At 43.3% G+C, this 13,816-nt stretch overlaps 1 protein-coding gene across 6 annotated transcripts in view; it reads left to right on the top strand.

Annotated features, from left to right (window-relative positions):
* WBP1L (WW domain binding protein 1-like) overlaps positions 1 to 13,816 on the top strand; it is a 58,540-nt gene that overhangs the window by 25,876 nt on the left and 18,848 nt on the right. The window contains exon 1 of one of the 6 annotated variants that reach the window (XM_017804037.1): positions 8,423 to 8,707. The exons of the other annotated variants lie outside the window; for them this stretch is intronic. Coding sequence (XP_017659526.1) covers positions 8,681 to 8,707 — 27 coding nt within the window. The 5' untranslated portion in view covers positions 8,423 to 8,680. Of the gene's footprint in view, positions 1 to 8,422; positions 8,708 to 13,816 lie in introns of those variants that run through there. 6 annotated transcript variants of the gene reach the window in all.

The raw sequence follows: 13,816 nt of genomic DNA, 5'->3' as shown, positions 1-13,816 counted from the left end.
AGAAGTGCATGGCCTCTTGGGGTGCTTTTCTTGTCTTCCTTGTAAAGATATGGGCCAAAGCAAGAACTGGTAATGTAATGGGAGAGATTAGGCTTTAAGGTCTTGATCTTTTCTGCTCTTTCACAGATATGGGTAAACTCAGCTTGATACTGCACTTAACCATACACAATGCTGGTATAATATTTATTTTTGTTTACTCATTTTTTTCCTTCCAAGTACTTAGAGATATTTTAAGATGAGGTTTTCTGAAGTGTTTTTTCCCTAAAGTTGTATGTTTAAAGAAGTTTTTAACTGTGGAGGTTAAGATTTGATAGCTCTCAATGAAGTTTTGTCTGGGGATTTAAAAGTGATGTCTTTAATACTGTTGTGTTGTGATCTTTTAAATGCTTCTGGTATTGAGCTTTCTTAATGGTTAAACTTGTGGTTTCCTTTCATTCTTTGTTTTGGTTTTATGAAGATATATGTGTGTGTGTGTATATATATCTATATCTATATGTCTGTGTGTGTGAAATTTCAGTGCCCTTTGCTTTGGAAGAGAAGTTTTCCTGTCTTTTTGCTAGCCAGACCATGCCACGTGGAAGGGTTTTCCTCATGCTTGTGCCACAAACTCCAAGCCTCACCCTACCTGTAGCAGTACAGGGGAGTTTATGTTTCTGCTAGATAATGGAAATCCTGTAAAACTCTAGGTACTGCACAGCCCACTGGGTTAATGGACAGAGTTTTGGTTTTGGGAATACCATACTGTGATCCACACGTATTTTCTAAGAAGAAGAAGATTTGGTTAAGCCAGTTGTTTGTGGTTTGAGTGTCGCAATCCCAGTCATTTGTGCAACCCAGAACCCTCTTATTGATGGAGAGGTAGGTGCCACAGCAGGGCCTGGAGTGAAGAGTTCAGGGAAAATAGTATGAAAGTGCTTGAGAGTATACATAGGACAACTTGAGGATGTTTTCATCAGTATAATCTATGTGATATTGCTCTGCTATGTAACATTACCAAATCATAATATCCAGCAGTGTGCTCAGAATGAGGTAGCTGATGATGTCTTTTTTTCCCTAAAGGATTTCCCAGAAAATCTGTTCCTTTGAAGAAGGGTAAGGGCCATATAGAAGTGCTATTCTGCTAGAAACAAAAACTTAATTCTCAGAATCCAATAAAAGAACCTCTTTCTTGTAAAACGAGCTGTAGAAAACAAGACTGCTGGGATTTTGGGGGCTTTCCTAAATTTCTTCAAGATGTAAACTTAAGCTCAGGAAAGACCAACAAACTTCAGAAGGATCTGACCAGGCTGTACACATAACAGATGCCCCTGGCAAAGTCTTATGTGATGAGAAAGCCTTTTAAATTGTCACCTCCTGTCAGGTTAACCAACTGCACCGTTCCTGAAGCAAGAGCTGAGCGTCTTTGGGCAATCAGGTGCCCATTTGACACCACTGTTTCTGAACAAGATGTGGTTTTTTACGTTTATAAGAAAAGTAGCAGAGGTCAACATTAAATTACTTCGTAATTTGCAGGAATACCATCACTTCAAACAACATGCATCTGCACATGTGTGATTATGTGCTATCTATTCATAACTCTCTGGCTGTTTCCAATGATCAACGTGCCTGTGCCTCAGTGTGAGACTGGATTTTATCTGAAAGTGGCTTTTCACACGGCGGCACTTGCAACAGTGAAAAAGGGGCAAAAGGCCATGACTTTTCTTGGATTTTGTCTTCTTCCTTACGGTGCTGTGATGCAATTTGGCTGATCCCTGACCCTCTTTTGCTCCAGACTTCTGTCTTAGGTATATCTTGGTAATGAAATACTACATCACCACTCTTATCTTCAATAGATTCTCTGGCTTTGTAGTAGGTTCTTTATAAACACATTCACAGGCTCAAGAGAGAGAGTTCAAGCCCTGCCTGATCTGCAGCAGGCCTTGCCCTATGTAGTTGGGCCCAGCAGTGGCAGTGCCAGATAACTGCTCCATGTATAAAGGTATATTTCTCTTTGAGGATGTGTAAGTTAAGATTGTCTGCTGTGTACTTGCCTGTTGATGAAAAAATCCGTCTCCTAGGACCCCAGAAGATCATTTACAGCAGCATTAGCTCATGGAATCTAGAGGCACAGAAGAATAAGGAAGATGAAAACCTTAAAGTCAATGCTAGTCACCCCAGCACTAGTGTTGTTAGCTTTGGCAAATCCTGTCTCAACAATAAAGCCAGCTGCCATTTTGGCATCAACACAGACAGACTTGGCATCAGCCCCTCTGGCATAAAAAAACCGCTTCGTGGGAGCTGGCACCAATGCTGTGAAACAAGGGTAAGGCCCAAGGGAAATGCCAAGCAGACATGAGATGAGCACTAAAAATAGTGAGTTGCTGTCATTTGTAGAGAAATCAAATAGCACTTCTAAGAGTAGGGCATCCAAGATCTCCATCAAGGTTGTGCTGGTAAGCAGCTTCAGGACAATGCTGTCTCCTCTGATGATGTGACCAAAGGACACACACAGGCTGTATTTTCGGTACCCACATGGTGCCAGACTCTAAAACTAGAACAGACGCTTACCGTCTTGATTCCACATTTGGGGGATCCTGTTACTGTCTGCAGACTCTGCCTTCTGCCCTGTCTGGAGCAGATCGTCTCCTCTTGAGCCATTACCAAAGTCCTGTTTGCATACATGGGCATCAGGAAGACAAGAGCTCCAGTGCCAAAAAGCAAGGAGCCAAGCTGGTGTCCCTGTACCACCCCGGATACACTAGTCCTGGGGACAGTCTTGTCATTTAACAGCTGAACTCCCCACTCCTCCTCCTTCTCCCCCTCCCTGCAGTCTTAGAGAAAGCTGAGTAGGCTTTCCAGTGACTTCATTACCCACTCCAGACTAACACTGAAGCCTGGCATCTTCATTTGGGCATCTCAGGTGCCCAAAAACCTGGGAATGCTAAAGGGGCAGAATTGACCCTATCTCCACTGAAGCAGATAGCATCACTTCTCAGTAGTGCATTTTCAACCCTTTAGTCCCCCTCTGTCTCAGTGGTGAGGACTTGGAAGTTTTTTAAGACCTCTAGGCTTGACCAGAAGGCCTGGGTATCAAAACAGTGGTCATACAAAAGTAGATGATTCACGGAGTCTTTTGTCAGTTGCACTGGGATGGCCACAGCTCTGTGGCTGTGAAGAAAAATGTGCTTGGACCTGTGGTTATCATTTCCTCCTCCATGAGGAAACAGCAATGGGAACAATGTCACTGAGAGCTGGAAATTTCAAGCTACACTTAGAAAAAACTATTCTGGTCTCAGAAGAGCCTAGACTTTTCATTGCCACCACTCTTCCATCAGCTAAACAGCAGAGTGGGTAGGAGTTTCTGGAACAGGCTGGATGTGGCTGCTTTTTTCTCCTCTGTCAGATGGATGTTAGAGAGGACTTCTCTTGGGTGTGTCCTCCACAACCACCCCTTGTCTGCTCCCTGCCCTTTCGTGAGTGCCCTTCTTCGGAGAGCTTCATACAGAAGGCAGCTTCAGAGGAGGGATTGCTTGCTGTACAAAAGTGCAAAGAGAAGTGCTGTACTGTTGCCATTTCTTCACCCACATAGGAGCGGTGAAGAGAAATACACTGAAATACAAGGTGACAGAGTGGGTAGTGGCTTCCTCTGCAATTTGCCCTGCTTGGGTTCAGGGCTCACACGTGGCTTTCAGGTGGAGAGGTGGCACATATTTGCACTTGTCTGCTTGGCTGACATTTGCTGTTTGGGATTCAGCTGGAACTGAGAGCTGACTGGAATGAAGCATGAGCTGTTATTGTTGGGGTTCTCTGCAACACTGAGCACGTTTTGAAGTGCATAGTCTCATCCTCCCTGGTTAACCAGTTACTCAGAGACAAGGACAGGTGACAGTAATGAGGTTGAAATGCACTTGTCCCTATTTGCTTAACTTACTACACTGCAGAAGTTTTTTGCACTTCTAAACCACTGAGCTGACAGAAGTGACAGCCTGTGGGAAAAAGGGACCTGCCTACAGACAAATTTTAACCACTATAAGCCTTTATGCTTCAATGAATATTAAAATTTATTGATCCATCAAACTAGTTGCAGTGCTGGCTCACAAGCCAGTTCCAAACATGTATGGTGTCTTTTCCTGTAATTATTCTTTGTTCTGTCTAACAATGATTAAGTCAGTTTGGCCTGACAAATAGTAAATGCAAGTGACTTCAGTGTTCTTGTTTTGTAGTTGAACTGCACACAAATTGAGGGACCCGCTTACCCTACTCCTAAACAGTAGAGTAGTACAAGCCACAAGAAGTCTGAAAAGTTTGCTTTGGACCACTTGCCCCCTAAGCAATGGAGTAGATACTCAGGTCCTGTAGGTACTGGGAAGTTATTAGGCTGACCTGTTGCTGCTGGTCCTCTGGAATTTGTTGATGCCATTCCTGATAGCCAGTGCTAATACCATATGTTACATGAACCCACAACACCTGGTCCTTATATTGAAAAGTCCTTGTGTTATTGTAACGGTGTCATTAGGGTGGGGAAGTCGCCCTTCACTCTTCAGGGATCAACCACAAGTGGGCAGGTGGCCAGACAGAAATGGTTTCTTGGCAGATCTAGCACTGCATTGCTGCTGCAGCACTGGTGTTCTCCCTGTGTCTCATGCTGGTTTTGCTAGCAAGCCCTTTAGAATATTTGCTGTCAAACCAGATACAGTTTGTTGTTCCTGGATATTGTCTTATTCTAGAGAAACAGAGATCTGCTTTTATGCCTTTCTGTATATTTCTTTCCTTTTTTTCCCCCTTTGTTCCCAGAGCCATCTCCAAGATTGGGAAAAAGAAAGTAACTCTCACTGAGGTTGCTTCTTTCACCTTAATTTCAAGTGCCTGCAAGATTTGTGTAGTCTCAGTCTTGGCACCCAAGGCTTTGGGCTGACTAACAAAAATGGATAGCTGGTGCTTCAGGGATGCTCCTCTTATCAACATGAAAATAACAGGGTGCACTGGGGCAAATTTGGAAGAATAATGGAAGAATAATTTGATAAAATTATTCCAATTTTATAGTCAACCTGTGTATGTATATAGCTGCAGAACCATGGTATTAAAGTTTAACTGAGGGAGTATTACACACCACCCATATTTCCTGTTCAGAACTTCTCCCTGCCTAGAACTGTAATAGTGGAGCACCTGAGAGCAGCCTTGTGCTTCAAGTGTGACAGATTTGAGATGCACAACTTCAGTTTTTGTTACAATCCTGTTATCATAACTGGATCACCCAAAGGTCAGGCTATCTCCTCAGGGTGTATCAAAATTAATACTATACCTTGCTGGATTACTAAACCTGCTTGCAAGCATCTCCCAACATGGAAAGTGATTCTAAAATGGACCAGACAAATTCTATAATCTACTTCAGTTTTGTGTTTATATCTGAGGCCACAAGTCACTGTGTGTTGGGCTTGTGAAGGTATGTCAAGCAACTTCCTTTGTTTGACATCATATTTGGGGCAGATGGCCTGTTTGGGAGAACAGTACTACAGACTGGTAATGCCTAGAGGTCTCTATTCCCTCTTTTTCAAAAGAAAAACATCTAGAGGCCTCTATTCCCTCTTTTTCCAAAGTGGGATCCGTGCTGACATGCCTAAAAAGGATGGTTGGTGGCTGCCTAAACAGGCAAATTTTCAAAGTAATGTAGATCCCATAATTTGTCCTGACATCAGTCGTGCCTTTTCAGAGCCCTTAAGAGTCATCTGCTGAGAAACTGTGAAAACTTGTGTTAGCTCTGTTCATTATATATTGGATAAATACACTCTTGTGTGGCCTTTGCAGATCTTAAACTCCAGGTTTGTATAAAGGAAGCAAACCCATGCTAAGTCTGCCTTAGAGCTGCTCTTGCTTTCATTAAAATAATTATTATTTCAGCTCTGGTTTCCCCCAAGCCGTTGAAAATTAGAAAGGTTTTGGAAATGGACAATGAGCATCTGAGGGCTTCAGGAAAAGATTTTACATTAAGAGGATAGGGGAGATTGATATCTTTTATAAGAAGATAGCTAACAGGTACAGAGTAATGAATGAGTGAGAGGATGGATAGGGACTTCTCTTCCCACCTGCTAATAATAAGAAAGTCAGATTAGAAGGTGGTGAATTCATTCCTGATGAAAGAAACTATTTGTTTACAACCACTGTCTGTAAAACTTGTTGCTGCCAGACAAAGCTTTGGGGCAAGAACTTATGAACTAAAAAAAAAAAAAAAAAGAGGAGAGGGTGAAAGGATATCAGTTGGAATATACAAAGCAATTGCAACAATTAAGAGAACTTAGGTGTTTTGGAAAGGTTATGTGTTGATTAGGGTTTTATAAGGGTATGAGCTATCTTGTCCAGCTTTTTTTTTTTTCTGTCCCTCTACAGGATTTTTTCCGTAGTCGCCTATAGCAGAGTTGTGGAGCATGTTACTGGCCACTGTCACTCAGGGACTGCAAGAGAGGGTGGCTGCTTCTGCTGCAGTCAAATGTGGTAATGCCTGCTTGGAAACTACCTTTTTTGTGTCAGTCTTTCCAGGATTTCTAAATTCACACATAAATTAGGATGCCTTCGCTTTTCCGCTAAGTTACTGCCTTCGATAGTTCTTCACAACTTGTCTTAGATCTGGAATGATGCTTTGCCTTTTGAGTATGTGCTGGGGGAGAGGCGGGTGGTTAAAGTTAGATTCCTTCTGACAGTAGGGATTTAGAAACTGCTGCATTGGCTCAGCCCTGGGATCTGCCTTGTCCAGGGCTCTGGATAGCAACAGCCAAAATCGGATGTTTCAAAGGCCAGCATGAGGCCATAGAACAGATTACTAAAACAGAAAGCTGCCCCTTTATATCACTGGTGTTTGTCCACAGAATTGGAAAAGCAAAGGTTGAGAGTTTGTTAGATCCAAGAGCACAAAAGCTGGAAAATCCCGTTGCCTGGCTGATGCTTGTTAACACTGATGTTTTGTATCCTCCAGGAAATTACTTATGTGCCCGGTTTCTCTTAGGAAAATTAGAGATGTGCTTACCTTAAACAGCAAGTTTAGATGGTGCCTTTAGGTTGGTTTAAAAATAAGTGGTGCTTGTGTATAGTCTCACAGCCTAATTGTGTAGAGGACCCCCACAGGGGGGTTCTCGCTTTGGAAACCACCCTGGGCCGGGCTGGGAGGAGGCAGCAGCGGTGGTCACTGAGTAGTTTTGGCTTGTGCAAAATGGGTGTCTTCTTCTGACACTGGTGCAAGCTCTCTAACTGTTGGAGGTGGGCAGTGAGTGTCTGTCCTGCTTTTTTTTATTCTTTCCTCTTAATTTACTTTTCTCCTCTTGCAAATTAGCATTTGTAAGAATTTTATGTGATTTCTCTCTTCTGGAATACTGAAATTATTGTTAAAACTGCTACTAAAAAAGGCATTCAGTGAACTCACTATGGAAAAAATGTATATTCCTTTCCTTGTAATATATTTTAATGTGTTGAGCTCCAAAGCCAAGAAGGCCAAAAGCCAGGGGAGTTGCTCCTCTTTCAAATATCCGGAGCTGTTGCTGGGGCATAAGGGAGGGATGATGGTGTCCTAGTCTCCACCCTCCTGGACAGACGAGGACAGCTGCTGATTACAGAGAAGCACGAAAAAAAGAGGTTGCTGAACTTTCAAAGTGGACATAGAAAAGGGAGTTAAATTTAGATTACCTTCTGCAGTGTCATCTTCTACACTGCTGTGGAACTTGCTGTACTCCTTGCTTGGGGGAGGACAAACAAGACATGCCATCCTGGGCACCAGATGATTAATTTGTTTATAAGGCTTAATTGCCCCTTGGCATGAAAATGTGAAATGAGCTCAAGTAGAATGAGAAACCTTTCCATAGGGCTTCTCACATTTTCATTGGGGTATTCAAATCTCTTCCCATCACCTGTGTGATCTTGGAGAGGCCCGATCCTGATCCTTCTGAATCAGGGGAGTTGTTGCTGTTTCTTTAAAGGAACAGCTGTTATCAGGAGGGGCTGAGAGTTGAACAGTGCTGTTAAGTGTTGCTCAGAAAAAGTGGAGTCGTGGTGGCAGGCAGAAGGTGGCATGGGAGTGCTTTGGATCTGTGAAGGCTTTACCCAGGTCCCCAGGAAACCGTGGTGGTGGCTCCTAGGACTACAGTGCTGTTCAGCGAGCAGCATCAAACTTAGCTTTCTCCTCAGAAACAGAGGAAATTTCTATTTTTGCCTAGTGAGATTTAATCATCACCGAGGAGCTGTCGGCTCCTGCCAACGTTTTTAACAGACTCCCCTCCATCGCAGCATCCCGTTAGCAGGGAGCAGAGCACTCCTGCTCTGCCGGGGTTCCCTGCCAGGGTCCCGTTTGCAGCGCAGGCTGGTGTCACCCAGCAGCTGTCTTAAGGTTCAGGGCTGCTTTGGCTCCCTTTTTTTTTTTTTTTTTTTTTTTTTTTTGTTATTTTTTCAGAACTGCCCGACCTGATGTCATTTCCCTCTTGCAAACACCCCGGCTGGGCTGCGTCTGAGATATGTCACAGGGAGTGGGAGGAGGAGGAGGGGGAGCCAGCGAGTGCGTGCAGTGTCCCAGGACCCTGTTTACTTAGCATTCCCAGCCGAGGAAGCCCTGGTTTAAATAGGATCGGAGGAGCGGGCTGCCCACAGCAGATGAGGAAATGGTCGCTGTGGGGCTTTAAATTCCTGCCTTCCCATGTGCTGGTGTGGAGGATGAGCCTGCAGAATGCCTTTCCTCCTGGGTCTCAGACAGGTAACCGGCTTCGGTGCGGGGGGAGCTGCTCGCTCAAGTGGAAGATGTGACTGATTGCTTTTACTTTTATTCCCCTCACCTCTAAGGAAATGATTTCTGACTTCCCCGAAACGGAACTGTACAAACAGCACTTCCCCACCCGTGGCGTGTGATCGGGGAGCGTAGTTGTGTGAGAGACGCTTTTTATTAGCAAGGAAGGAGCAAAACTGTGAGCCAAGGCTAGAAACTCCCTTGTTATTGTAGGCTTTGCGGCAGGGCGGCTCTTTGTGTCGTGCTCCTGTGCAGTTGTTGTTTGGTTGCGTTTTAGGGTACTTTCCACAGTCCTTAATTGTGTTTGCATTGCTTAAAAACAGGTCGAATGAACCGTTTTCTTGTGGGAGCAGTATTTTGAGTGTTAAACTGCAGGTTTAAAACGGAAAAAAAAAAGGAGAAAAATAGGGAAAGAGCCATTTGAGGCATTTGTATATATATGTGTGTGTGTCTCATCTTTGACAAAGGTCACCAAATGGAAAATGGCAACATGCTGCGACCCCCAGCTTGGTGACTTTTTAATTGTTCTGAGAGAGTTTGCGCTTTAACAAGAAACTTGGGATAATGTAATAGCTGGTAGTGTCGAGTGGAATGAGAAACGGTAGCAACTGCCCAGCTGCTCCCTACTGGAGGAGGTGCCAACTATGCGTTCCTAGGCTCGGGGAGAGCAAACTCTTTTTTTGGTCTGGGAGGCACGTCTGTAGGGGAATCTTAACTGTAAACTCTTTCCAGCACTGCTGTGATCTGTAATCCACAAAGAATACATATTGCATTATATCAGAGTGCTGCTTGTAGTCTCTAATTTAGAATTAAAAAGTCAAGATTGGACCATAGCATGGTTTAAACTGCCTACTTTCGGTTGTTTAGAAACGAAGGCAAAAGGCCTTAAGCACACTGCTGAGTAAACAGTGCTGCCTCTTTTTCCTTATCAGATCAGTTTTGGTGAAATGCAGCTCCTCCCACTTTGCTGAACCGAAAACAGTTTTACATAAGAAACTGCCTCTAGCACAATGACCTTCTGTGATTGATGCAATACCTATAATAATAGTTCACTTGTTAGCTCTCAGGGCAAAGAGACTTTCCCTAAAAACCTCGGAGCTGAACCAAAGAGGGAAATTCGGGCACAAAGGCTGAATGGCTTTAGGTAACTTTCGAATAGCTGTGAGACATAACTGCCTCAAATGTTGAGTCTCACAGATGTGATTTGCTCCAAGTTCCTGTTTTTAAATTAATCTTTGTTCTAGAGTTGTGTTCAGGCAATTGAGGTGCTGCAAAAGGTGTAAAAGTGGAAGGTAGGTGTAATTTGGCTTCATCTACTCGAACAGTGAACACCTGGTTATCTCAGTGGATGGATGGTACGTTTTTCCTCTGCTGGTAACTTTTCAGCATCGATAGAGGCATTTACAGGAAGCAGGAAAAAAAGGTGTTGCCTCAAAAACAGAGCAAAGCTCTTGACTATTTTTATCCACTGATGAAGGATATAGTGGGAAACAGCTGCTTGAACTTTTCTTAGTTTTAATCATACTGAGTTTTAATCATTCTTCAGTTAGTCTTCAAAAAATCAAATCTGAAGTATTTGTGATTGTTTCCTGCATGCAGATACTATTCAAAAATTTCTTTTTCCACTTCTAAAAGAGCAGAAAATAAGTGTTGTTAGTGAACAGTGCTGTTTAATTCAAAGTGTGGGAGAAATTCAGGAACATCTCATCACCTCTGTTGTCTCTTGGTTTACACTTGGACTGTAAACACTTAGCTGTCTGGGATGTCCTTTGTTGTTCTCACTCAACACAAGGGTCCTGATCCTGGGTCGAAAGCTCAGGGAAGAGATGCTGGGTGGGGTTCCCTCCCGGGAGCTGCGTGATGAGGACGGAAGGGTCACAGTGAGAGCTTCAGCTCTCTGAGACCGTCACCCCTTCTCGGCACCCCACTGAACAACTGCTTCCCCTTCATCTGCCTTTCCTTCTTCTTGGGGACCCGACAGCATTGTAGCACATGGACTGCCGAACACATGGTAAAATTAGGGTGCTTGCCAGGTTTTGAGGGTTTTTTCGTTGCAGCGGGGTTGGTATTTAAATGCATAAAAGCGAGATTAGCAGTATCTGACATGAGTGCAATGTGGGTGCTTAAAGCTCCCATCCCAGGAAACTTGACTGTATAGGATCTCAGCTTTCAGTTTCGAGTGAGCATTTCCTCTTAGAGTCGCAGGTGGAAGCTTGAACACATTCGTCTAGTTTACTACATAAATGTAAAAGGAAGAAAAAAGGTTAAGATGTTGGATTCCTTAACGTTTTCAGTTTTACTTTTAACTGCTCGAGATTTTCAGCTGTTTGGTAATTTAAAACAACGCAAGGCAGCCTCCTCAAAGCTGTAATTTCCTAGAAGTGAGCGTTTTTAAGGTGCGAGGGCTGGGGACTGCAGCTGGGAAGCTTCTAGCAAGGCGTGAGGAAGTAAACAGTCTCACATGGTGCTTAAAGTCCTTGCAGTCTGAAAGTGAAACTTGTGATAAACAAAAATGAAACCAGCTTTTATTGAAATATATTTAAAGTGTCCATGATCTGTGAAAGGACAGTGTTCCTTTAAAGATTGTTGGGAGTATTTCTTCAGGATAAATGGATGCAACAAACCAATTTGTTCCTCAGATAAAGGTTAATAAAACCTTGGAGGTGCTGCATCTGCTGGGGGTGAAGATGGGTCTGCTGTGGCTGATTAATCACGCTGATCTAAATATAGTTCCCCTGATGCTGGCATTAGTGAAGCAATAAATGTTGTGGATTAGAATTCCCAGTTTGGAGATCTTTATTGTGCTTGAGACAGCTCAGAGGCATCTTTCTTCCCCCACTTATTATGCTTTTAAGTATTTGGATATTTGCACTTATTACAATTTTTTTCCATGTTCAGCAAAACAAAATTTGTGGTGGGTGACTTATGAAGAAATGTCCAGACTTGATTTATTTCCTGGCCTCAGCTGTCTGTCATAAGGCAGGCTTACAGGAATCTATCCCCTGTCGTGCTGGCAGGGCCTGGCAACCGAGGTTCCAGTAACTCCCAGCAGTCAAAGCCACTTTCATCTTTGGCAATCTTATGTGCTTTTGTTAAATTGAACCCACCAAAGGCATGACACTTGCTCAGATGGTGGATTTCTGATTTCATGTTCTAAAGGACTAACAAGTGTAGTATTTGTGAAGACACAGAATATGTCTGGAGGCTTCGGTGCAGGCTCAGCCAGGTGTCTGTCAGTCCTCTGCTGTCTGTCAGTCCTGATCCAAAGTTCCCCAGCAGTTCTGCCTGTCCTTGCTGCGGTCCCACCTAGAGTCCTTCTCTGAAAGGATCTAGTGAGTTTTTATTTAAGATTACTTCGAATGGGAACTGGGGGGCTGCTAGCAAACCAGCAACTGTAGTAAACCCTGTGGCAAGATTTGGCATTCCAACCTAGTATTTTCAATAGCAATTTTAACCTGCTAACACTTGAATTCTTATCTGACAGAGATGCTCATCTTTGGTAGCTTTGGGTTTACATTCTCATGAGCTGTTGCTGGTGCACTTGGCTAACGATCACCAACACTAGTGATAGTCTGATATGTGAGACTGAGTAACAGCCAAGTGGGAACTAATAAATAGTGGATATCAAATAGTTGTTTCTGACATATTTAATATACTGACAGACATTTCCATTCTGTTACTCAGGATACTTAAAAATATATATGGTTCAAATACTGATTGTGAGTTACTCAAAATATTAATACTCAAAATTTTAATACGTTTTTCTGAATATAGTGTCACTTGCTTGAATCCATCCTACTTGTTATGGGTGTGTCTGGGTACTGAGAGCAAGGAACTGCTGCCTGCGAGTAATGAGATTAGTGAAATAACTAGGTCAGGATTTTTATTTATTATTAAACGCATGCTTATTACCAAAGTCCCTGTAAGAGCCATGAAACCAGAAGGTCTGGAGCGGTCACAGGTTGAGCCTGAGTCCTGTTAAAACCAGTCGCGTCTTGCCCTTCAGGAGATGCCATTTTGGCAGTCTCCTTGCAGCCTGCTGCTGGGCTTTTCTCTGTGTCCTACTGTTTGTACGCCTGTTATTCAGTCACTTATTCCCCCTGTCATTCTGTTATTATTCTCTGTCTCTTCCAGTTCAAAGAGTAATTTGCTGTGTAGCACCTTGACAAATGCTGTACTCAAGTTTGGAAAGAATAGGAAATTAAGTCTAAAAAACTTTCTGTCCTACTAGACAGGAAGGGCCTATAAACTGCTGCCAGTAAATGCAAGTCACATTTCCAAGTGTTTCCCAGTGTGTCAGGGTATTACCAAGGTTAGGATGAATAGATATTCTGGCAGGTTGAATGACACATGGAGGACAAATAAATGCAAGGTGCTCATACTGAGGGTAAAGGAGGCCGGATTTCTGTGGAAAGAGGAGACAGAGCAAAAACCTGAAGTGGTTATTAGATTTCATGATACCGGCCACTGCTGGTTTTGGTTACCTGGTTAATGCCAACTGAGGAGTCATCTTTTGTAGGTGGTTCACTGCCAACTATGCACTTCTGAGCGTGGGCTGTAGTGTTTGTTGCTGCAGTTGCACATATTAATTTTCAGCTTGGAAAATAGCCACGCTGGTCTGGAATTTGCTCATCTTCACCTTTCTCCCTTCTGACATAGCAACAATGTTCCTGGGTTAACTGCTGACTTTGGAGAGTACAAGAGTGTGAAGTGCCTTGATCCTTTTATTTTGATGATACTTCACTGTCAATCAAGTTTTCATTTCCCTTCATTTCCTGCATTGGCTTCAGACGCAGTAAATCCTATCAGATTTATGGGTGTGAAACCCAACCATTTAGTACTGAAAACCTTTACAAAAGTAGGATAAAGAGGTCTCTTCCATCCCTCCTTGCAGAGAGGAGCAGTTAGTCAACCTGCAGACCTCTGTGAATGCCTCTTGTCTTGATCGTGCCCCAGATTTTGACCTTTAATTTGTGATGTAGACCTCCAGCACAGGTCTAATACTAAACTGGAAGGTAAAGAAAATAATTGGCTTTTTTCCCTGGCACTGACATTGCTGTTTGCTGTCGCTTCAGATGT

Source organism: Lepidothrix coronata, unplaced genomic scaffold (genome assembly GCF_001604755.1).
Source record: "Lepidothrix coronata isolate B3197 unplaced genomic scaffold, Lepidothrix_coronata-1.0 Scaffold8, whole genome shotgun sequence".
Lineage (NCBI taxonomy): Eukaryota > Metazoa > Chordata > Aves > Passeriformes > Pipridae > Lepidothrix > Lepidothrix coronata.
Note: the sequence above shows the minus strand (reverse complement) of the source record. Positions and strands in the feature narration are given on the sequence as shown.